This window comes from Neolamprologus multifasciatus, chromosome 18 (genome assembly GCF_963576455.1).
Source record: "Neolamprologus multifasciatus chromosome 18, fNeoMul1.2, whole genome shotgun sequence".
Classification (NCBI taxonomy): domain Eukaryota; kingdom Metazoa; phylum Chordata; class Actinopteri; order Cichliformes; family Cichlidae; genus Neolamprologus; species Neolamprologus multifasciatus.
The window spans coordinates 28418841-28444726 of NC_140456.1; the positions used below are offsets into that span (position 1 = coordinate 28418841).

The window sequence follows — 25886 nt, forward strand, 5'->3', positions numbered from 1 at the left end:
AACAGGCCTCACCTGTTAGTGGGAAAGGGGAAGATTAAAAAGAGAAAAGAGAAATTAGAGCAAAATACAAACTCTCAGAAAGAGAAGACCGCAATTAAAGAGTAAAAAGAGAGGTACGAAAAAGACATCTACCAATCTGAGCTTAAAGCAGCATAGCTAAGGGAGGGTTAAAGGTCACCTGATCCAACCCTAACTATATGTTTTTATATATAAAAAAAGAAAGCTCTAAGCCTAATCTTAAAAGTAGTGAAGGTGTCTGTCTTCTGGATCCAACTCGGAAATTGGTTCCACAGGCCCGAAAGCTGCAGGCTCTGCCACTCATTCTACTTTTAAATATGGCCTGTAAATGGTAATGGTATAGCGCTTTACTAGTCCCTAAGGACCCCAAAGCGCTTTACACAGTCAGTCATCCACCCATTCACACACACATTCACACACTGGTGATGGCAAGCTACATTGTAGCCACAGCCACCGGCCACGATCACCCTCCATAGTAAATACCATAGTAACCACAAGTGAGCCAGCAGTCTGAGAACAAAGTGCTCAGTTAGGATAATAAGGCACTATGGCATCTTTAAGTTATGATGGGGCCTGATTATTCAAGACCTTCTATGTGAGAAGGATTTTAAATTTGATTCCCTGATATAGCAGGGAGCAAATGGTGAGAATGTAATATGGGAGAAATATGCATTTTGGATCAACAGAAGACTTTCCAGGGAACTTTGAAAACAGCCTGACAGTAATGAATCACAGTATTCCTGCCTATGAGTAACAAATAATGTGTATGTGTTAGTCCCCGTAGGGAAATCACTCCTCTGCATTTAACCAATTCACCCAGTGAAGCAGTGGGCAGCCACCAATGCAGCGCCCGGGGAGCAGTGTGTAGGGACGGTACCTTGCTCAGGGGTACCTCAGGGTAGCCGTTCAGTGGAGTCAAAACCCCCGACCTTCTGATCATGGGGCAACCACTCTACCTACTGAGCTCTCCCTGCCCCAAATGGACTAGCTTTTCAAAAATGACTCCAAAATTCCTCACACTGTTAGCAGACATCAAGGTAATGCCATCCAGAGTAGAAACCTGGTTAGAAACCACGCTTTCCAAGATTTTTAGGGCTCAGGTACAATAACCTCAATTTGTTGGAGTCTAGGTGAAGAGAAATTCAGTCAGGAAATTCGGTCATTTGTGTACTGTAGACTTGTCTGTAGTTTAACTAATTGCTGGCTTCACAGATAAATATGATTGAGTATCATCTGCATAGCAATGTAAATGTATGCATTGTTTTATAACACTACCTGAGAGATGTAAAAATTCTTTTTTCTCCTCAGTGTTTTAATCTGAACCAAAGAATTGTCAGTAGAGGTACATGAACATGTGTGAATAGATCTTTGTAAACTAGCTTTGCGAGTGTGTGTGTACAGGACAAAAACAATCACACTTAGGTGCAGCAACCTTTATTGAAGGAGCTCTTATGAAACTACTGTGGCTGTGCATCCCCACGGTAAAAATATCTTCTTTAACAAAAAGGGTAGAGGCTGATACACTGAAACTAGTAGCACCACAGATAACAACAACAGCTCAGTGACTCTGAGCCAATGAAGATAACAACAACTTTGAACTTCCACTTAAGGTGATCTAAAAAGCTGTGTGTATTTTTCTGTGTGTGGGTAGGTGTGAGAAGTGCCATGTTTATTTTCAAGGTTTCCACCATGGCAGATTCCAAGGTCACTGAACCAATTTATGCGTGTAAGCGTATGTGTGTGTGAAACGGAGGCTTTTCTGCTCCACAGACAATAAAGAACAGTTTTTTGTCATTACTCTATTATTTGAACCAGCGACCATAGCACAGCTGTTTATGGACCAACGCCCCGAGGCTCTGTGTAAAACACACATTTACATGTAAATGATGTCCACACACTGAGAGGGTTCACACATACTCACAGACAGAACCACACAGGTAAGGTCCAGCTGGGGAGTTCTGGTGAAGCAGGCTACCTGATGTCACATCCTGTTTTGGTGATTTAATATAACTTTGACATAATGAACAGTGTGAGTTTTCTCCAATTGTGGACTAAGTTAACACTTAAAGATCATGGAGGTGGAGTTTAAAATAAATCAGTTCACAGCTGTGATTGGTCACTTCATTTTGCGTTACTGTCACACAACAGATCTGACACCACTTGAAAGAGTGGCTAGAGCTATAATGAAAATAAGAAAAAAGAATCCACATTAGACTCTAAACACAATCCTTGAAAGGGCAGGAGGTCCGGTCCTGGAAAGGCAAGTAAGTGCTGTTTCAAAGAGCCTTGTTTAAAGCTGAAGTCAGAGCTGACAGTGATACAGGGATACCTGAGTAGAAATCAGCCTAATGCAGATGAAAGCTAGAAATAGACACGGGCTAATACTGATGGCTCTCCAGGACCGGAGTTACCCATTTATTTGGCACTTTTTTACCCTGAACTTTACCTCCAAGGCAGAAAGTTCTAAAAGTGGGTGGTTTAGGTCAAATACCTTCGTTTGGTTATGATCTCAGTGAAGTTGGGTTTGTACACAGCCTAACATGGTCTGCCTTGGAGGATCAAGTTGGGGTAAAAAAATAAAAGTTTCTGGGTAATCTTTTGAAGAAATTTACATTTTTTCTGCCACACAATCATTAGTCGTTTTGCGACTTTCTTTTCTTTTTTAAACACAGTGTACTGTAAATGAGTGAGACTGGATAATCATTGGACTAAAAATGTAAAGCGTATTAGTCCTATTGTATGGTGTATCCCCATTCAGGGCATGGATACCCTGCGGGAGACGGTTTGGTAAAAGACCCCACGGAGCAGAGATGGGTAGTCTGGGAGACGAAACAGATGGCGCTGAGCGTATGTGATGTCGGCCAGCCGTCCTCTGCTCACCAGAGTGCGCAGGTTAGCCTCGTTGACCTGGGTGCCAGCTGAGATGACATAGAGCTCAATACCAGCATCCGCCACCTCGCGAACACGCTTCTCCAGGACAGGCTGGGTGATGCCCTGAGACCTGCCGTCAGAGAAGAGCACCAGCTTCCTACTGCCTCCATCGGTAAAATTCCTGATTGCATACTCCAAGGCCTGGGTCACGCTGGTGACATCGTTTTGGAAGGTAGCTGCTTTGATTCCCTCAGACAACTCCATCGAACTGTTAGTCAGCGGCGCGTCCCAGCGAACATTCCGACTATACTGGCCCACACCCACTCTAATCTGGGCACCACGCGGCTTGCTTGCATTCAGGAAGCGATCAGCCAAGTGGTGGACAAAGGTTTTGCTTATTTCAAAGTTCTGCTGGCCTACGCTGGCCGAGCTGTCCATCATCACCAAAATATCGGTACTTTGAGGAAAATAGACTGCAATATAAGCAGAAATAATACACGCAACACATCTGGTCAGAGATTTACAACACAGGAGAGAGAAACACAGCATTTATTTATGATGTCTTTAACATCCAGATTCTAATTTATTGTTGGTCTGGGTTTTTTCGACTTTCGTTCACTGAATAACGCGACTGTGTTGAGATGTATGTTTTTCAAACAATCCTTAAAATAATATAGAAAAGGTGAGGCAGAGGCAGAAGTAACTAAAAATAAATTTTAGCCTAAAGCTAAGAGACGGAAACAGAAAAAGGGAATTCGTTCAGAGTTACCTCTAGCCACTCTGATCTGAACGTCAGGGCTCATATGGGGTCTGTCACTTAATCTCCTTCCTTCTGCTTTAAATTGTGTGACCTTTTCTAGGTCTGAGTAACACAAAGAAACTGATAACATGCTTTTATGCCAACCAAGCTGGATAATTGTAATGCCCTGCTATCTGGTCGACTTAAAATGTGTTACATCAGCAGAAGTTAGATCATTTATTTGGAAATAAGAGAAAGATTATATTGATTCTGACGTCTATACTGGCTGCCTGTCAGTAGTGAATTCAAAATCATTTTACTTGTTTTTAAAGCACCTCGTGGCCTTATTCCAGTATCTATGTCTCACGTGCTGATGGCATATAAAGTATTTCAGGTCTTTTTCTTGTTCCAGTGTGGAGGAAGAAAATGTTTAGAGGCAGCCATGAGGTTTTACCCACATGGCTAAAACAGCAGGAGGTTTTTGAAATTGCTAAAAAGAAATTTAAATCTAATCTTTTATGCTGAAAAGATTGGATTTGGGGTTTTCTTACATGTCCTACTGATGTTTTATTTGATTTTTTAAAATAACTTTCTATGTTTTTAACTATATCTTTAACTTTGTATTTTTGTTGCTATTTTATTTGTGTTTATTTTTTTTACATTTTTAATGTAATATTTTAATATCTACAGTGGGGCAAAAAAGTATTTAGTCAGCCACCGATTGTGCAAGTTCCCCCACTTAAAATGATGACAGAGGTCAGTAATTTGCACCAGAGGTACACTTCAACTGTGAGAGACAGAATGTGAAAAAAAAAATCCATGAATTCACATGGTAGGATTTGTAAAGAATTTATTCGTAAATCAGGGTGGAAAATAAGTATTTGGTCACCTCAAACAAGGAAAATCCCTGGCTCTCACAGACCTGTAACGTCTTCTGTAAGAAGCTTTTCTGTCCCCCACTCGTTACCTGTATGAATGGCACCTGTTTGACCTCATCATCTGTATAAAAGACACCTGTCCACAGCCTCAACCAGTCAGACTCCAAACTCCGTCATGGCCAAGACCAAAGAGCTTTCGAAGGACACCAGGAAAAGAATTGTAGACCTGCACCAGACTGGGAAGAGTGAATCTACAATAGGCAAGCAGCTTGGTGTGAAAAAATCAACTGTGGGAGCAATCATCAGAAAATGGAAGACATACAAGACCACTGATAATCTCCCTCGATCTGGGGCTCCACGCAAGATCTCATCCCGTGGGGTCAAAATGATTATGAGAACGGTGAGCAAAGATCCCAGAACCACACGGGGGGACCTGGTGAATGACCTGCAGAGAGCTGGGACCAAAGTAACAAAGGTCACCATCAGTAACACACTACAACGGCAGGGAATCAAATCCCGCAGTGCCAGACGTGTTCCGCTGCTGAAGCCAGTGCATGTCCAGGCCCGTCTGAAGTTTGCCAGAGAGCACATGGATGATACAGCAGAGGATTGGGAGAATGTCATGTGGTCAGATGAAACCAAAGTAGAACTTTTTGGTATAAACTCAACTCGTCGTGTTTGGAGGAAGAAGAATACTGAGTTGCATCCCAAGAACACCATACCTACTGTGAAGCATGGGGGTGGAAACATCATGCTATGGGGCTGTTTTTCTGCCAAGGGGACAGGACGACTGATCCGTGTTAAGGACAGAATGAATGGGGCCAAGTATCGTGAGATTTTGAGCCAAAACCTCCTTCCATCAGTGAGAACTTTGAAGATGAAACGAGGCTGGGTCTTCCAACATGACAATGATCCAAAACACACCGCCCGGGCAACAAAGGAGTGGCTCCGTAAGAAGCATTTGAAAGTCCTGGAGTGGCCTAGCCAGTCTCCAGACCTCAACCCCATAGAAAATCTGTGGCGGGAGTTGAAAGTCCGTGTTGCTCAGCGACAGCCCCAAAACATCACTGCTCTTGAGAAGATCTGCATGGAGGAATGGGCCAAAATACCAGCTACTGTGTGTGCAAACCTGGTAAAGACCTATAGTAAACGTTTGACCTCTGTTATTGCCAACAAAGGTTATGTTACAAAGTATTGAGTTGTATTTTTGTTATTGACCAAATACTTATTTTCCACCCTGATTTACGAATAAATTCTTTACAAATCCTACCATGTGAATTCATGGATTTTTTTTTTTCACATTCTGTCTCTCACAGTTGAAGTGTACCTCTGGTGCAAATTACTGACCTCTGTCATCATTTTAAGTGGGGGAACTTGCACAATCGGTGGCTGACTAAATACTTTTTTGCCCCACTGTATTTTTAAATTGATTTAAGCTTTATTTGACTTACTCTTATCTTACCTATAGGCCATTTCAAATTTAGATTTATTTCTTGTCTGGTGCATATTAATTTATTATATAATTTATTTGTTCCTCCTTATTATGTCTTTTTGACAGTTGTGAAGCACTTTGACCTGCACTAACCTGCACGAAAGGTGCTATACAAAAATAGCTTTGAACAACTGATTTCTGAATGAGGGACGTAAGACATTGTCAAACCCAGTAAAGTAGTACAAACATAATACAACCCAGTGTAACTGTGTATTGGAAAAGAATATCAGACTTACTGGGACATCTGTAGTCTGGGCATTTCTTCTCTGTAACAGAAAGCACATGATAAGTCAGTTTATTTCCAAATTACTGTTTCCAGCTGGTTAAATAACTGCAAGATCAGATACTGGCGTGTTGTTTTGTTACTACAAAGAAGTCTTTAATGTTTCTCTGTCACCGCAACTGACACAGACGCCTGGATATCGCTGTATATCGTGAATACGGTGTTGCTAAAACAACACTAATAACTAAATAAGAAGTGCATTCATAGGTTATTTAAATATGTGGAGCTGTGCTGTACCTTTACAGATTGTGTCTGTAAGGTTCTGCAGGAAATTGTCGTCGAGAAGTTCAGCAAAGTTTTCCAGCACGACGGAAAAGCCTGGTTTGGGGTCACTCTTACACGCCAAGTCGTCGAGCTGCTCTTTGTTGGGCTCACGGCCTGAGTAGTCCTTTACTCCTAAACCACCAACCTGGAGATGAAGCAGGGACCTTTTAGGTTTGCCTGTACAGGGATGTGATTCAACCTTCTACAGTGTGTGTTTCAAAGTGTGTCACACTTGCCTGGAGGCCTTTACCACAGAGTATGTTGAGGGGGGTCTTGTCTCTGTCGATATCAGAGCGTCCATCAGTGAGAACGAGAACGACTTTGTTCTCTTTCCTCATGACACTGATTGTGTTGTTCAAAGCAAAATCAAGGGCCTCGCCTGTGTACGTGGCCTCAGCTAGCCACTTCAATTCTCTCACTGCCCTACACACACACACACACACACACACAAACACACACACAAAGAAAACGTGCTTAACATTGAAACATAAGGCAAAATATACAACATGCTGTATTCAATGGTTCTTTCATTTTATACATTTAAACAGTTATTTCTGTTTCCAGATAAGTAATTACCACTTAGAGTGTATTTAACTTAACAGCGACAGATCTATTTCTGATCAGGTCTATAGTGATGTTTTTTAGGATAGAAAAGTCCCTCATTGTCCATTATTGCCATTGTTTGTATTGAGAGCATCATAAAGGCATACAGGGGACGTTACTTTGGACCTCTGACCTGTTCGTCAAACTTTCTAATTTTATCTTTAAAAACGCTTTAAAAACGACTTAAATATCCACTGCTTTTGTTTATATTGGCAGAATTTAGGGAATAATCCTGGTATATGGGGATTTGAAATATACTATTATAGTTTGCATCTATTTCTTTCAAGTTGACCCCAAAATGTCTTATAACTTTAAAGAAAATATTACCAAGAGAAAGAGAATGAGCGGCCTTGTTAGTTAGAAATCTAAGTTATACAGGAAAATCAATACCTATTATCTATTACCTGCTCCTGCATAATGTTTGTGTTATCAGCGTAAACATCTGCAATGCTACCCTTGTCTCATTTTTTACTGCACTGCAAAATTCTTAAAGTACATTTATAAAGAACAAAGAAAGCCAGAGACTCCTGCCGCACGGGTGTGTGAACTCACTGTTTGAATTCGATGAGGCTTGAGTTTAGTCTGACAACTTCTTGGGCTTGCGATCCACTGTACTGGACAACACTCACTGTGGACTCGTTGATGGCAAACTGGAAAGAAAAAAACCCCAAAGCACTGCATGGTGACTGTGTGTTTTGGTCTGTGTGTGTTTTCCTCTGTCAACATTTCTGTGTCCCACCCATCCTGACTAATTGCAACCAAACTGGGAGAGGAGAGTCACTGGAGAGACGTAAAAGCATGTTCCAAACCCAAGAGAATATCTTTCATTCACACTTTTCTATTTTGAGGTTTGTTCTCGAGGCGAGTATTTCGTAACATATCTGAAAAATAGCTTTAGCACCATTCTTGGAATGATTTTAAATAAACAACAAATCCCACAAAGGTCAAGCATGTGGCTGACAGATGGTGGTAGAGGAAAAAGGTGAAGAATATGAAATGCTATGCTGTCAAAACAGAGGATAAATTAAAGGAGGATGTTACCTTGACTTGCTGGTCTTTTATCAGCCTGTCAATGACTGTGATGATAAAGTCTTTGGCAAGAGCAAAGTTTGTAGAACCGATACTCTCTGAGCTGTCCACGATGAACGCCAGGTCCACTGGTGCACACTTACACTCTGCAGACACACACATGAATAATTTCATAAAGGCTAATCGTCAAAGTAGCCACAGACAGTGGAGAACAATATAGGCAATGACTCCAAACTCACCACAACAAGCTGGGGGTGATTAGAAGAGCATGGGGGGGAAAAAACACAAATCAAAGTTAATGAATGTTAAATGTAGCATGATACAAGCTGCTTGGGTTTTCATTATGGTTAGCCTAGCACTGAGCTAAAGAAGGCCAACTGTTTAAAGTGGCCCTATTATATCAATTTCCTGCAGCATATTTGTATTTTAAGACTGTGTAAGATCAGCTTTGCTTTGGTTCAGTTTTAGCTGTTCTTTTCTTAAACTAAAAACTTGAATCTCTCAAAATGCAATAAATGCTATCTTCTATTAAAGCACTAGCTTAAATTACCTGAAATACTCTGTGAAAAAAAGTGAAACAATCCTCAATGTTTACTCCTTATTATAACCTAATGAAAGCTGCTGTTACTTTTTCTCTGGGATGATGATTTAAACTCAAACGCTATCATTACAAGTTTCTGTGCCACACTGCTCTGCATCTGGCTTTCATTTCCAGTTGAAAGGAAACAAAGGAAGCAATATTAGCCTTAACATCTTTCCTGTTGTGAAGAAACAGAGGGACTGTGGCTGTGTTTTGAGCACGTCTCTTATGATACTTTTGCTGCATTGATGGAATGAATATACCAATGGCGCAGCTGGTTATGAACAATGAATAAATCAAAAGGAATCAATGGTTTTGGACTTCATGTCAACAATGGTAAATATAAAATCCTCTCATGCTGGGCACATAACCGTCCAATACATCCAAGACTTACAACCTCCGAAAGCAAACATTTGGTCATGACCCTGTTCAAATAGGAAGATGACAACCGGCCAGTTCAATCAGCTCAGCAGTCCATAAGTGACCAGCAACCTCCAACTAAGACCAGTATGTCAGATGTCTGTCCATCATCCAGGTCATGGCAGTCTTAAGAGCTTGTCTTAACTTCTTTAGCTTGTCAAAACGTTTCACCTCTCATCATTCAACAGCACAACCCTCAGGTGTACACTTGTACTTAAAGGACAAGGACAATGTTCATATTTTGGACGGAGTAGACAGATGGTTTGTAAAACCAGTAAAGGAGGCCACCTATGTCCATTGCTACATTGTAGCCACTGTCTTGAGATCCCTTCCCCGTTGCTTCAACCCCCACTCACCTCACCTCAAGTGACATCAATAGGTCACATGACAGAGGAGGGCAGGGTCTCACAGTAGTTTCAGTCTTAAACACCGCTGATGGCATTAACCAATAGTCAGTAGCAGGTCAAGTAGCAGAACAACAGCTCTCAGGATCATTTCCAAAGGAGACAACACTCAGTAGACATTAAATACCTGAGACTCTTCACCTTTCGTTTTTAGCGATGAAGAAGCGTCTCTAAGTCCAGTTGTGTTCTTTTTTTTAAGCTCTTAAGAATATTTCAGATGCAGACCTATGATGGCCAGCAGATGTGCATAAACAGATGTTTGTGGACCATGTCTAACTGTTTAAACACAAAGTTTATTTGGATTTATTTATTTTTTTTAAAGGAATGATGGTAGAGGACTATATTACATCAGTAGATGCTTATTTCGTTAAACACTGTTAGTGGAGCAACATCCATTCATTCATTTTCCAACACTTTTCAGGGTCTGGGACACAGGGTCAGCAGTCTAAGCAGAGACTTGGACTGCCTCATCTTTGCAGTAGCCTAAGCAATGATGTGGTGGCAGCACTCTGCACCACTCCTGATGCTACACCAATCCATCTGTCCATTTCCCTGAGATACCTGAGCAGCAACTCCTTTGTGACCTGGAATGAGCACTCTACTCTTTTCCAGCTGAGAACCATGGCCGCAGGCTTGGAAATGCTAATTCTCATTCCTGCTGTTTCACACTGGGCTATAAACTGCAAAAGCAGAGGAGATCCCGAGGCCACAAAACCAGAAACCCTCCTCTGCTTGACAATAACCAAAAATTACCTATCCATAAAATTTATAACTAAAATCTGTGTGCAAACCTGCTGGTTCTTACCTAGCACTGGCAATGTAAACCAAGCTGTTACTAAGGTTGTATAGGCACAGAATGGCCCATGACAGCAGGGCAGACACTTCATACTACTAAAGCAATCCCAGAGGACACACTCAGGGATATCTTATTGTTTTATTGTCCATAAAATACATGCAATATCCTTGAGAAGAAAAGGAGTTGGTCATATGTTCAACAACCAGGATGAAAATCAAATTGTTCCTCGTGGATCTGAGGTTCGACCAATGGACAGACTCTCCCAAAAGCACCCTAACAAAGAACATCCCAGAGAGCTGAGGTTTGCTGATTCTGCTAAAGTTGGACCACAACCTTGTTTTCCCTTCTTAAAAAGAAGAAACATCACCCCAGTTTGATAAACCAGAGGCACTATTGTTGAGTTCCATGCAGCTTTGCGTTGGTGTATCAACCTAGACAGCCCTCCAGTCGAGAAAGTTGCCCAGTCTACATGACACTGAACCCCACTGAAGTCTAGGTTCCTCAATTTTCTTTTTCAGTTTTTCACAAACCTACTTTTTCCACAGTAGGTTTCTAAATTCCCCTCTGTAAAACATCGCCTTATCATGGTGGAGGGGATTAGATCCTATACTGGGATGGGAAATTAGTGCTGGATATGGATGTCCAGTTTGACCGACACCCAGCATGGTTTCCTCCTCAGTTACAGTACAATCAGCTTGAAAAGGATAAACAGAATAACTCCCTGTTTATCTTAATGTAAAGTCCAAGACTGTTCCAACTGTTCAACATCACTACCCAGACTGCACTGAGACTTTTTAAAAATCAGATTTAAATGGATGACGTTCATTTTTAATCGAAGAGGCTATACATGTGTTTTTAGTTAGTCTAGACTTTAAGCCATCCTTTTTTCTGACTGGGTGATCCTGACAACCAGAAGCTTCGAACAGCAGGTCTTCTGTTCTCTTAGTCAGAGCTGTTTGCCTGAGATGACCACATTAGGGAGATCCCCTGTTTATGACATCATACAAACCAAGACTCTGAAACTGACAATCTGAGGTCTTAACTTTTGGCTCACAGGGATTACTTGTACATATGCTGACCTCATTATCTGAAACATCTGCAATGCTTAATATTCGCACTCACCACTGTAACTGTAATGTATATATATATGTATATGTATATATATATACACATATACATACATATGAATGACAGAGAAAACTTTAACATAAAGAATTTAAATTCTGTGAGTGGGTGTTCAAGAATGCAAACCGTTAAGTCTTGAACTTACAGCAGAGCTTCATAATGATATCCAGAATTTCACAATCCTGAAGAGAGAGGCAGAGGATACATTACAATATGGCCGCAGACCTACATCACATTACATAATATACAAACACGACACACAGCCAGCTCCCTGACTGCTTTTGAGCCGCTCCAAAGGAGAAGAAAATGAAAACATGACTACGTGATATTTTACTTAGAAGCCAGTGAGCGGCTATGGGGTTTTGTGTTCAGGAAATTGGTTGTGTGGCTTTGGACTGAACATACAGTATCAGTTGCAGATGCAAAACTTGCACAGCCTCAAGGGGGAATTAAGTGTGTTAGCACTCTGGTGCTACGGCTAAATTGAGGGCGAAGGCTCACATTAATTGGATTGATTCAATTTTTATCTTGATACTCACATCGGCTCCTGGTGGTCCGGGAGGCCCTGGTGGTCCCTGAAAAGGAGATAGGGAGACTTGAGTGATTCATCCTCCTGAAAAATGTCTGGGTTTTTTTTGTTTTGTTTTTTTAAAATCTGTCCAAAGGTCTATCTGGTCTGGCTTCAAGATGACAGAGGAAAGTTTTTGTGTTTTAGTTGGAATTAAAAAATATGGGGGGCTTCTTTGAAAAAGACGTTACTCCTCTGACTGTACGCAAGGTTCTCACCATGACTGAACCCACAATCCGCGCCCACACATTTCGTGCTCGCCACTGTCGTTCTGCAAACATCTGAAACGTCCAAAAGTTCACTGCCACAGAATTTTGGGAGTTGTTTTTTTTTTTTTCTCGACTGTAGGAAAACCATCTGTTATGTTTTAGCCGACATTAAGCTCCGTTTAAGAGCACTCGTTTCTGCGTAAAAGACACCAGACTAGCACACACACATTAGAGAATGAGAAAGACAGGAAAAGAGAGCGAGGGAGAGAGACAGCCGTTAATTGTAGAGGAGAAGAACAGCACTCGGAGCACATGACGCAAACTTTTCATACAAAATATGCACAGAGACACAAGACAGAAAACGGAACAGGGGGAGAAGAAGACATAACGTGTCCTGAGTAGTGGTTCCTCTCAGAGAGCGTGCGATCATTTAGATTAATGTCATATTTAGATTAAGCTTTGTTTATATTTTCACATGAAGCAACACCACAAAGTTTAAGGTTTAAGGAAACAGCAATGATTTTTTTTTTCCATCTCTTAGCATGTGGTTTGGTGTTGTGGTGTCTGTCTGAAACATGGAAATGGACAGAGTTGACAGCTGGCTGTGCTCTTGTTAGCTCACTTTCTTAAAGGCCTGCTAAGTCTGTATTTCTTTCCTATTAAGAAGAATCAATGTTTTAATGAATTAACCAATCAAGTGCACAAATAACATTAACAGAAAAAATATTATGTCGGCATTGCCCATGAATCTATGTTTCACACATTCATTCACCACAAACATACGTGCACACTCAGTGTCATTCTTACCGGCCTGCCCTCGGGCCCTCTGTGACCTTTGGCCCCTTTTGGTCCTAGACGCCCTGGTTCGTTATTCTGTCAAAAAAGAGAAAATGAATGGAGATTAAAAGAAAGGGTCACACCTTTGTTTTGTTTTTCTCGTTTGAAATAAATGATTGTAAATCTTTTCAAATTACAGGATGAAAAGCTATTTAAAGAAACTAAGTTGATTTACACACTACCCATATGGAAAAGAAATAGTAAAAACTTATATGATTTACCCATGAAAGTGGCCACTTTCATGTATTGTTTTAGTAAGTATCCAAAACATACAAGTTTCATTATATAATTTTTCAATGGATCTTATATCTGTTTTCACTCTTGTATGCTTTTCATACAAGTTTCACACAAGACAAATACAAACTTTATAAGATTTATATATATCTTTTCCATATGGGTAATCACAATGAATGTGCAATGCTGTGTGGCAAAGCACTGCTAAACAATAACCACAGCTCATAGTTTTGTCCAAACTGGAAACAGCTGCAGTGGCACACACTTTTTAGATCCAGAGTCCAACTAAAACCTTCTTACTGACTTACTGTATAAGTAATTACCTGACTGCAAAACAACCTGATTAGTGTGTGTGTTCATTTGTTTACTTTTTTATGACTCTGTGCTTGACTATGGAAATAAGTAATAAATGTAAAACTTCAGAAGAGTTTTGTCTCTGAGTGTGGTAGTTTATATCATAGAAGTGGAGGAGAAGGAGAAAGTGGAGCACCGTCATTTATTTTTGTGTATACAAAGACAATGCATTCCTGCCTGCTCCACACACAGTTTCAGAAATTGTAAGCACGAGTTTGTTGCCTGATCTTGGAGAAATCCACTGAAGTGCTGTGCCATGTCTCATCAAGGCCAGCTACCTAACTATGCAGCGGGATAAAGGAGCCAAAGCCCCTGCAGCTGCTGCACCCTGACCCACAACTGATCGCTGTGAGATTGTGGCCCGGCCTGCAGAAGCGCAGAGAGCTAAACAAATTGATTTAGGACAATGATCACACCGTTGAATTTGAATGTTCCCACAGATACTTTTACACACTTAAAAATTTGAGAATGACCACAGGCAGCTGAAATGAATTTCACAATAATCCAAAACTGAAAGCAGACACCAAAATAAAAGAATATTTAAAAAAAAAAAAATCTTTCAAACACACGAGAAGAGCAGAAACTGTTTTAAAGTGGGTGCTTGTGTGCTTTAAAGGGATTTTGGATAAAAGTGTATTTACTCTCCTTTTTTTAAACGACTGCATAAACAATGTGAATGAAAATATTACGGATCATTAATGGAGAAATGTCTGTCCTAGAAACATTCTGATTGGGAGTGACATGTAAGGCAGGAAGCAGTGTAAGCAAAAGGGACTAGCTCACAGTGTAAAGTCACAACCAGCAGATCTGCAGTCCTGCAACACAACCATCTACCTACAGTGGACAGATACAGCAGAGACACAAGGGCTGTTGGGGAGATGGTAATGACAACCATCTGGCTTTTTAACACACATGGCAACAGATGTGAGCCTTAAATAGGAACACACGTGTGCACACACACACACATATATATCTACACATACATGTGCGCACAATGCATGTGACTCCAATTACTGCTCAACTTCAAATGCTAGGATGTAATGAACATGAACTACATCATCCATAGTTACACAAACAGCCAGACAAATCACAGGCTTGATTTTATGGCATTATATTTAGCGATCACATCCAGATGCGACTGTTTGTCATACCTTTTGCAGGATATGATCTTAAAAGTATGTTAGCCACAACTTTAAATAGGCGGGAAAGCCACACGCCGTTCACAGCCTTCCACCATCCAACAAAAAGCTTTTTTGTGAACAGCTGAGAATTTGTGGAAACAAGAAAGTCATTGTCTAGGAAGAAAGACATAAGAAGAAAACAGAAATGCATGCATGCCTCTGAGAATGAGTGGAACATAATAACTTCTTTCTGTTCACTGAAATATACAAAAAAAATGGCATCTAATTATTTTAACTATGTTTTTTTTTAGTCTACGATTTTGTCATGGACCGATACAGGGTGCGGTGTAGAAATTAAACCATTTTTAAATGGTACACCATTTTGGTAACTAACTGGACTTGTTTTGCAAACCTAGATGAGAGAACAGTCACCACTGGACCACTGTCCAAATACAAGGCTGCAGGCAACAACAGGTTAGCTTAACACCAATTCTGCTAAACTAATTCCTGTGTGTTCAATGACAGCATGCACCCACTAGCACTTCTAAAAGCTCATATATATCTATCTTTTGTGCAGAATGCTGATCTATGTACCAGGTTAGTCCCTAAAAACTATAAAATTTGAGCTCTTGTTGAACTTTTTGCATACCTCAAACAAGTATCATTGGGTTGAGTTAAGCTAGTCTTCATGCTTTATGCTAAGCTAACCAGATAATTTGGGTTGCCTCATGTATTCATTTAACAGAATATGCCCATTACTCTGCTGTCAGAGTGAATGTATCATGTACATTACTGACACATTACTACAGTACCAAGCAAATTTTAGTAAAATATTGGGTGACTGGGTGAATTGTACGGCATCTTATCCTGCCCTGGCTGCAGGACAGAAAGCTTTGATGAGTGGTAAACTGATCTGGCACTGTAAATCCACAGCTCACAGAGTGTGACTGTTCTGCAGGAAAAGGTCAGGGTGCACGGACGTATGGATAGAAACTTTTAAGCTGTGAAACTGGAACCCTGGAAGTGAAATTATTTAAATGTAAACACGGTCAAGTTGAACCAAGGGTTACAGAAGACAGGGATAATTTCTCTCTCTCTCTCTCTCTCTCACACACACACACACACACACAATCCAGAAAAAAAGTAATGCAGTCCCCTCATCGTCTCTGCTCACTTCCTAGTAGCCTTGACAACGACATATACACAGCTGCATCAGCTCAAAGCCCTCATCCCCAATGTGTTCAAAAGCACTTAAAGCATTTCCAGCTGCTGAACAGGAGGAAAGTGTGGGAGAAAGACAAAAAAACAAGAGCAGCAAAATACTTCTAGACTACAAAAGAAAAAAATAATGAAAAGCAGAAAAGACAAAAAGTCACTTTGTAGTATGAGACGTGTTAAAAGACGGCAAATAAATAAGGAGATATGAAAATATGTTTAAAATAGTAGCCGTGTGACTCATATCCTGTCAGCTCTCTGCGCCAAGAAAGGAATGGAGGAAAGATAAAATGATATCAAGAGCGAGTAGCAACTCAAAAAGGGAAAAGAAGTCAGAGTTGGACTTACATCGGGGCCTGGATTTCCGGGCTCGCCATCATCTCCTTTGGGTCCAGGCGTCCCCCTGCCACCCTGATAAATGCACGGCAGATATAAACAGTTACAGGGGAGCACTGGCAAAGACAGATAATGATAATGATGATAAAAGGGCTAACAAAGCACATCAATTTTAGCTCAGTTAATCGTTGCCTCTAACAAACGTGCATCCCAACATCTGATCTCAGATTTAAAAAAAAAAGTGCCCTGATTGTCTATGTAAAAAAAAAAAAAAAAGAGCCTACCGGCTCACCCGGGTCTCCACGGGGCCCAGGATAACCCTAAAAAACAAAACCACATAAGCATCAAAAATATACATAGTTACAGCGAGAAAGCTGCTCCACACTTGAGATGCCCCAACTACCTACCTGGAAACCATGACAACCTTCTGTGCCATTTCCTAGAGCGCCATCCTCTCCCTGAAAAGAAGAAAGAGAGACACTTACAGATCCATCTGCAAACACACACGACCGGAGTTATGATTGATAGCACACATCTGTCTCCCCCCTTTCTGACTCACCCTCCCTCCCATAGGGCCCCTGTCTCCTGGAGCTCCTTTGATTCCTCTCGGCCCTTTGGGTCCCTGAGAGAAGAAAGGAATGATGAGATTAGAAACACATGAAATGCAACATGAAAACATTTGGATATTGCTGACAGATACTGAGTGTGTGTGTGTGTCTTTGAGTTAATGTGTGGACCAAGACTGTGAACCAGTTCTATTTCTTGAAATTTCCACCTGAAAAACACCCAAAAAACTCTCCCTGATCACATCAGTGGGATCAGACTGAAGTTCAAATTCTAAATCAGAAAGTAAATGGCAGCCTCTCGTGATGATAATAATCATGTGATTCAGTGAGCTCTAAAACCAAATTTGATTCATTCATTTGAAACACAAACAAAAGTGCAGCATCTGTTTTACTGACAGTAATACTGAGTATTGATCCGTTTTAATAACAGACATGTCACAGTCCCATCTAAAGGCTTAATAGTGTAACTATCAGTATCTGCCATCTGTCAGAGATTCTGGCAAGCTGACTGCCTAGATTGTGTGATAACGAGCATCAAACCACCAACAGACATGACAAATGAAAACAAAGCTGACTCACAAAATTTTTATGGATTTAAAGCTACATCAGCGGGTTTGTAGCACTTTAGCCTTTGCTATCTGAAAACACAGTGTCAAATCTTTACTATTACTTTGAATGACATAAAAGTATGAGACAGTCCCTGTTTGTTTCTGACGTTCGTCAACTTTAAACAAAAAGGCAGACCAAAAAAGTCTCTCATGTAAAATTACAGTTTTAACTTTGGCAGATAAAGGGCAGTTCATTTAGGAGCCTCTCGCTCATGGAGGAACAACAAACTCTTCAAACACTCCTGCACTTTCATTATAACCTGTACATTTGTTTTGTTGGACTCACTTCTGATCCGGCTTGGCCTTCATCTCCTCTGTACCCGGGAGGCCCGGGCTTGCCAGCTTCACCCTGGAAAACAACATTAATGACAAACTGTTTAAACACCTTTACTGTACATAACAAAAAGGAGGATTTTAAAAAAAATAAAGTTTTAACAGTGTCACCATTTAACAACTACACTTCCCACGAGTCTTTGCCTGAGGAAAAGTTTCACAATTTACTCAACTCTTCCCATCTCTGTGTCTATGTGAGCAGATAATCGCCCGGAGAGCAGTGAAAAAAGAAATTATGTTCTCTGCATTGTAACATTATTCAGTAGGATGTTGTGAAACAAAAGTCACTGCTAAGATCTGGTAACATCTGGATCAATCTGAAATGCCGTATACGATATTTAGGTTTTGGACTTTCAAGCAATAAGACAAAGACACCACAGCGCTTCTTTATATTCTAGTTAACACACAAAAAATACTGTTAAACACTCCTGTAGAGTAATGCTATGCCGTTATTCCGGTTGTCCGTTATTCCATGTTTTCCATACTAATCATTTCCTTAGTGTTCACTGACAAGGAAAGTAGCACAGTCAGAAGCACAAAAGAGCCATTGAACGCTCTGACATCACGGAGGTTGCCACGGCTGATGCTTGTAACGTATTATTATTATTACACTGCCTGGTGCCTTATTAAGAAAAACCATGGTGAGGCTTTGGCTTGAGAGGACGGAGAGAAGAACTGAGTCAGAGGGGAAAGAGTGACTGTTGATGTTCCCAGGAGGAGTAAAACGGAGAATAAGAGGAGGGGAGTTGGGGTTAAAGCAGGGAGGAGTGGGCAGCACTGCGGGGACACAGCCAGGTCTTACTTCTGGAAAACCTGGCCAGTTTATCCCCACTTAACATGAAATATGCACAACTGCTCACATGTGCGCATGCACCCACTAACATGTTCCTACGAAAGGAAAAAAAGGATAATTCCAGAGAAAGAGCGAGTGGTTTATAGTTGGGGCTGTGCCGTGCTACACCACGCAGCATTGTAAGCAGGGCCGCTCACTGCTCGTGCCTGTTTGAATGCCTGCATGGTTGCTCATATTTGAGTGAGTGTTTCTGTCTTACGGGGGCGCCGTTGGGGCCAGTTGTGCCCTCCCTCCCTTGTTCTCCGCGGGGTCCTGGATCCCCCTGGCAAGGAAAAGAACAAATGTATAAATTAGACTAAAGGCATTCAAGACAGTAACAAAACACAATGAACGCAGACAGAGCCAGGCTTTAAAAAACAGTCAGCTCAGTGGGAGTACATGAGGAATTACATAAAAACTGTTCCATTAAGGTCAGTGTGGTTACAGTGGACTCACTATACACGTGCCAAACTGAATTTCCCATGAATTTCTGAGGAGAAAATGCTGAACTGGGGAAGGCCCGTGAGGGACTGGGGCTAAACCTTTATTATCAGCACTTACCAGTTCCCCTCTTGGGCCTCGGTTTCCACGGGAACCTTGCTCCCCCTTCTCTCCAGGTAGCCCCTACAAGAGATTTTCGTGACGGTAACGTGCATTTTGGTAGCTGTCACACACAAAAACACCATTTTAAAGTCAATATATTTACTTTCTCGCCCGCCTTTCCATCTTCCCCTGGTGATCCCTGAAATGCAAACACAGCAGAAAGTTATAGAAGCTACAGTGAAAGTCATGAACTTCTTTTTTTTTTTTTGGTTTTATCCAGCTTTATCGCTTACATCTTCGCCGCGCTCTCCTTTGTCCCCGTTAGGACCACGAGGGCCTGGATCACCCTGTCACGACAAACATGGTTAATTTTGTATCAAAGTTCCTGCTTTGTCATCTCTCGTCATTTCTGTGTTTCTCTGTACGCTGACTCACCTTTGGGCCCAATGGTCCATAGTTTCCAGGTCGTCCTGGTTCGCCGTCCCTCCCGGGATCTCCCTGGAATGAGCACACAGCACCTTAATACAGGGCGTTAAAGGCCACACAAAATTCCAGCACCCAGAACTCCTTCTCTCTTACTTTTCCTCCTTTAATTCCATAAGAGCCAGGGTCTCCCTTTGGTCCATGCTCTCCCTGCGAGCCCTGGAAACACACAACACAGAGACAGTTTCAATGCATGATCAGAAGCAGCTGAGGTAACACTCCATCTTGGAGGCTGCCGTACTTGTAAGCTCATGTATGTGTGTGTATGTTTACAGTACAGCTATATGGACTCATCCAAACAGTCTGACAGAAAAGAATGTAAACTAAGTCAAAGATTAAGTAGCACATGCTCTGGGTCTGCTGGCTTCAGAAGATACCAGGCAGAATTAGTGTTTGGACCAAATAAAAAGAAAGAGAGCGACATTCCTAGGCATGCACACAATAGCTAACGGCTAATCTGTAAACAAAGACGCTGAAAACAGCATTGGCTTATCTGAGGGTGTGTTAAAGTGTTCAAGAGTGTAATTAAGACAAAACATAAACTCTGTTTGTCCCAATATCTACACATCTGATTGCACATTTCCAACTTTTCTAATTAGTGTCATGGATCTCATGATTAGCTCCCATTTGCACTTGGCCATGAGTGTTAATGGTGCTCGATTAAAGGTCATAACAGGTTCAATGTATATATTTAAACTCACGTCTTGTCCAGGAGAGCCTTTACAGCCAGCAAGTCCAGGGAAACCAGATTCACCCTAAAGGAGAAAACACACAAAAACATCTAAAAAACGGATGCATCTGAGAGGAGAAAGATGGACGCATCAGATGGCCGGACTTTACTCACCTTGCGTCCGTCGATTCCATCCTTTCCCCTTTGACCTTTGTCTCCCTGAGAAGATGGAACAGATGGAAAGAATAGAAAGAATAAAAGCGACAGGAAACCATAAGATTCCAGGGCAATCGTCGGTACAACGGCCTCTCTCTCTGAAGACAAGAAGTCAATATTAGCTCACCTCGTAGCCTTTGTGTCCTCTGTCACCCTGCAGAAAACACACAAACACAGAGTCAGTCACTCGAGAATATTAAAGCACAGAACTGAATCTTATTAAAATATATATTTTGGGGTATCTGACAGTACCTTTCCTCCTCTCGGGCCACGGTCTCCCTAGAAACAGAAACACATACATCATTATTATTACACAGCATGGGGGATGAGGTGAATGATAAGGTGGGAAAACTGACTGGGGGTCAGCGGTCGTGACTAGACAAATATACACATACTCGAAGTTACCAGACAGCCTCCTCTTGAGAAATCAAACTTAATTTACTTGGAGCAGGACTAATATCCTTCTAGTTTACTTCATAGTGCAGAAAATTTAAAAAAACAAGTAAATACTTTGCTTCAAAATATCATGAAGGCTCCCTTAGATCCCAGCTCCAATCTATCAGCATGTTTTATTAAGTGCACTGTACCTTCATTCCACTGTAACCGACAGGACCAGGGTCGCCAATCCTGCCCTGTAAGAAAGAAATGGGAAAAACAGACAGTTTTTTCAGCAGGTGCACCAAGTGTTGGATGTCACATACTTTTTATGCTTATTACTGGAGGAAGCCACCTACCACTTCACCAATATCTCCCTTCTCTCCTGGCATCCCTGGTCTACCTCTTTCTCCCTGTAGAGAGAAGGGGAGGATGGAGGTTAGTCAACAAGGTTTAAATGGGACGGTTGGAGATCTGTACATAACTACATCTCTCAATTTTCCCAACAGCTATCCCACCTCAGAGCCAGGTTCTCCATCTGGTCCTTTGTCCCCTCCAGGAGCCTGTAGGCAAACAAAAGTTAGCTCCAAAAATATAGTCCAAAGAGAAATCATGCTTGTGACTTATAAAATAAAAAAAGTAGTACTTACAACGCATTCAAACGAGCAACACTGGAAAAAAAGAACAAAAGATCTTAAAAAATGAAAAGTGTGTCTGTGCGTTCACATTGGATATTTGTTTTGCTCAAATCAAAGTAAGACATGCTGTTAGGCAGGTGCAATCACACTGGAAATACAAAAAAACTGTTTTCTGGTGTCACCTGAACCTCTCACACACACAGCGGTAAAAACCAAAACAATTATAGTTTTAATAGTAATCGCAGTAATCTCAATTAGCTTTTGGATGTGGTGACTGTAGCATCTAGTGTGTGTCCTCAGTGACCTCTCCTAGTTTCCTGTTTAGTGAAGTTGTTTAGTGAAGTTTACATCTCAGTGAAGATACTATAAGCATCCAAACATCCAAACTTTAACCCTGGTTTTTAAACACCGCATTTTGACTCAAAATGAATCAGCAGAGCTCATCAGATACAAATAAGATGTCAGGCTGTTTCTTTAAAAGCAGAGTGCTTAATATTTACTCAGCCAAAAATATGTTTGAACAAACAAGAGCTTAACATTATTGGTGACATTTTTTTTTCTAGCCAGCCTTCCCAGCCCCAAACATGAGAAAACCCAGGCCGGCTTCTGCAGCAAAGCATGCAGCAATCAGTGAAGTTAACTTTATCTGAATTAAAAAAAATAATTGGACATACCACATCCTTTGTTTCATTTGTCTGGAAAGAAGAGATAAACCAGGAGTTAGTTTGAAATCCAAATGTTTAAATGTTCAGAGAAGAGAAGAGAAGAGACGTACGATCATGTTAACGATGGTTTTAATGGTTGCCATTTTGCTGGTTTTGAGGTCATCATTTGCAGCAGTGAAGTTCTGTCTGTAGTTGCGGTCTGTGGCGATGAGAGACAGCCTGGCTTCCTGTAAATCAAACACAAACATCTTTATCTACAAGCCGGAAAGAAGCATCGATTTTCCCTTCTGGCCACACTAGTATCCGAATGATTAAGATTAACATCTGCCAACATGTTCTTCCTGACATTAGCCGGTAGAGGAAAATTGTGAAATCCACCACGCAGAGACATGGTATTAAGATTAATAGTACTTGTTTTTAACTGACTGTGAACAGAACACATTTTTAAAAAGCATTTTCAATACAGTGCATGCAGAGTTTAATCTGTATATCTGTTTAATCTAAAGAAGCCATGGTGGAATCAAAAACATTTGGAAAGATAATAATTTGTTTTTCCAGAATTCTATTTTCTTCAATTCACTTTTTCTTAAACTGTTTCACTGTGCTGTGGGGTTTACACTTGAGTTATGCTGGATTTGTCTTTAAAGCAGACCTTTTATGCTCTTTTTTTTTTTTTTTTTTTGCTCCACGTTTGCATGATTCACAGTCTAAACAAGCCTTATTTATCTTTAACCGAGTCATCCTACAGTCCACCAATTCAATGACCTGTCTGAAATTAAGCATCCCTCCCGCCTCCTTACTGCCTGTTTTCTTCTTATTGGCTGGTGCTCAGAAACAGAAACAGGTGGGAGGAGCTTCTGTGCTTACAACTAGAGCCATGAGCCTGATATAACCATATTAGAAGTTTCAGCTTTTACTGATATCCAGCAGAGCCTAGAGCTGCCTTAGCTAACACTCTGACCTCATTATCTGAACACTTGAGAAAAAGAGAAAAAGTGGAAAAAGTGGACTACGCTCTTTAGCTTCACATGGCATCAGAAAGCTGAGTTGACCAGATCATCCAAAGAAAAACATCTTCTTAGTATGACATTTCTGTCTTAATGCATTTGCAAACAGGATTTGGTTTATAATCATAAGACTTATCCCTTATATTTCACAATTTAAAAAAACAGAACAGATGTTTTCATCAGAGATCAAATAACCTTTATCATGTACACATGGCTATGTAAGTATAAACCTATGAAAAAAAGACTGAAACTGATTTTAGTGAAAATGAAAGGCCAAACCTTAACTCCCCCAAAATGTATTTGAGCAATGCACGGCTGTGCAAAGTTTAAAAAATTATCTGTGTGTGTGTGTGTGTGTGTGTGTGTGTGTGTGTGTGTGTGTGTGTGTGCGTGTGCGTGTGCGTTGTACCTCCTGGTCAGGTAAGATGGCGACAGCGAACACTTTGACCCCGTGTAGCTTGGCTTCGTTAGCAGCCTCCTGCACACCTCCACATGGCTCTTTGTAACCAGTAATAGGATGTCCATCAGTCACCACCACCAAATACTTGTTCTCATGGTAATGGGATCCCCTAAAAGCAGGTACACACGTATGCAAACACATTCAGAAATGTTGTCAGCGTCTTTATTATTTCAGGATGAAACTATGCGTGTGCTGTTATTACCCAATGAGCAGCTCAGCGAGGCCCCTCTTGATGGCACAGTCGGTGTACGTGCCCTTGCCGATGTACTTGATTTCGTTGATGGCTGTCTTCAGGGCATTGCGTTCGGTATTCAAGTCACTCAGCTCCTTCACCAGTATGACTTCGTCACTGTAGTGCAGCGCTCCTGAGTTCCATGTCAGGATGCGGTCACACTGGTGGCGCCTGGATAAGCAATGGTATTAAAATCAAACATGGTACAGACAGGCAGGGGTGGACCAGAACTATGCAGATTCAATCACAGTCATAGTCAGAGGGAAGTATTTCTTTTTCATTCTGCTTCACACTTTCATCCCATTATATTTCATATAAAAGTAATTGGCAGAGTTCTTTCATTTGATTAAAAAAAATCTAAGCCCAGGTGTTTAAAAGTTACTCTATGTTACATTTCCCCAACTGCAGCCACTGTAAGTGGTGGGTGTGGTGGGTAGGTCAAAAGGGCTCTGCACCTGTAGCCACGCCCACAGTGTATCCGAGTATGCTGTACAGTGCTCCTTACTGGTACCTGAACACTTCCTCCAGAACTGAAGGTAATTTGTGTGTGTGTGTGTGTGTGTGTGTGTGTGTGTTTCTTACATGTCTTTGAGTTGATCTATGAAGTCCTTGGTGAAATTTTTGATCTGGTCAATATAAAAGGAATCTGGTGTCCTTCTGAGGGCAACACTCTCAGATGTATCCAGGACGAAGAACAGGTCAACAGGACACTCTGTTCACAAAGCAGATAATCAATGACTGTGATCAGCAAATATAATCCCACGATTTAAAAAAAAAATGAAGAAGAACGAAAAAATGATCCAACTAATGTGATTTCTAGCTGCTTAGATTTCTCTAAACGTGTTAACAATCAGCTTCAAGACTGGTGAAACCAGCAGAAGTCATTACTTCAGCACCAGAGGCCTACAGATCATTATAATGAGCAACATTAGATCATTTCAATGGCTGATCTTGTCATACAGGTAGGAAACCTCAGCAGACTATCTGCATCTATAACATGGCTGTTTGCACAAACACCTGTCCTATGACTCCTGTCACCTCGGTGGGGGAGCCGGCCTGAGGTTCTCGGCTACTCTGACATCACATATCAGTCTGCTTTACAGCCAACACCTCACATGACCATTAGGTAAAACGATAGCGGACTAGGATTCTATCATTTTAGTTGTTAGTGCACCAAAATACAGCAAACACACGATTTCATTGCATTCGACATAATAAACACACTTCAAGTGCAAAAGAATCGCACTAGAACATCTGCTTGGAAAGCACCAGATGTTTTCAGCAAACCTACCAGCAACTCTGCGCCGTTGGTCCTGCTGTAGTTGCGCTCCAGCCATGAAAACGCACAGCAGCGCGAGGAGACTTTTGAGAGTCTCCATGATTAAACTGTGAAAGAACAACTAAATCACGGCACCCCAACCCCCGACAAAAAACAACTGCGGCCCCAAGCCCGACACCTCTAAACTGATTTGGTGAAGTTTTGGCGATCCAGAGCTCCGTCGGAGTTTCGAAACCCAAGAGCGCGCAGAGGAGGACCAGAGCGCACGGTGAGGGGAGAGGAGGGGGGAGCAGGAGGAGGAAGAGAAGGAGGAGGAGTTCGTAAAGCTTTCTCTAAGGAAGCTGATGAGAAGCAATGTACCAGAGCGCGCACGGACCAGCAGTTTACGCCAATTACCCAGATGTGCACGCTTCCTTAAAAGGGGTCAAACAATAAACTGGTGACTTTCAGCGAGACTTCAGCATTCACAGAGCTTATTCTTTTTATTTTGGCATAAAGAGAAAATGTGGAAACTGGACATTTAGTTTTTCAGTTTCACATCGTTTATAGAGAGCGCCCCTTTAATGTTATTTGGTCACTACGCGGCTGCCCCTTCATCAAACT

General features: G+C 41.4%; 1 protein-coding gene across 1 annotated transcript; it reads right to left on the reverse strand.

Moving 5' to 3' along the window:
• Window positions 1-1436: 1436 nt before the first annotated feature.
• On the reverse strand, window positions 1437-25568 carry col6a1 (collagen, type VI, alpha 1). Its single transcript, XM_085139599.1, has 35 exons — window positions 25296-25568; window positions 24587-24716; window positions 23975-24175; window positions 23722-23881; window positions 22416-22532; window positions 22315-22335; window positions 21653-21673; window positions 21521-21565; window positions 21362-21415; window positions 21215-21259; window positions 20880-20906; window positions 20755-20781; window positions 20586-20630; window positions 20443-20496; window positions 19838-19900; window positions 19694-19756; window positions 19552-19605; window positions 19422-19457; window positions 19277-19339; window positions 18936-18998; window positions 17837-17899; window positions 16936-16998; window positions 16784-16834; window positions 16661-16696; window positions 16389-16451; window positions 13087-13152; window positions 12042-12077; window positions 11648-11684; window positions 8417-8425; window positions 8190-8323; window positions 7701-7798; window positions 6782-6968; window positions 6519-6690; window positions 6235-6264; window positions 1437-3362 (listed from the first exon to the last, which is right to left on the reverse strand). Exons 1-35 carry the CDS (start codon window positions 25381-25383, stop codon window positions 2773-2775), a joined length of 3012 nt encoding a protein of 1003 aa, XP_084995725.1. The 5' UTR covers window positions 25384-25568; the 3' UTR covers window positions 1437-2772.
• Window positions 25569-25886: the final 318 nt, after the last annotated feature.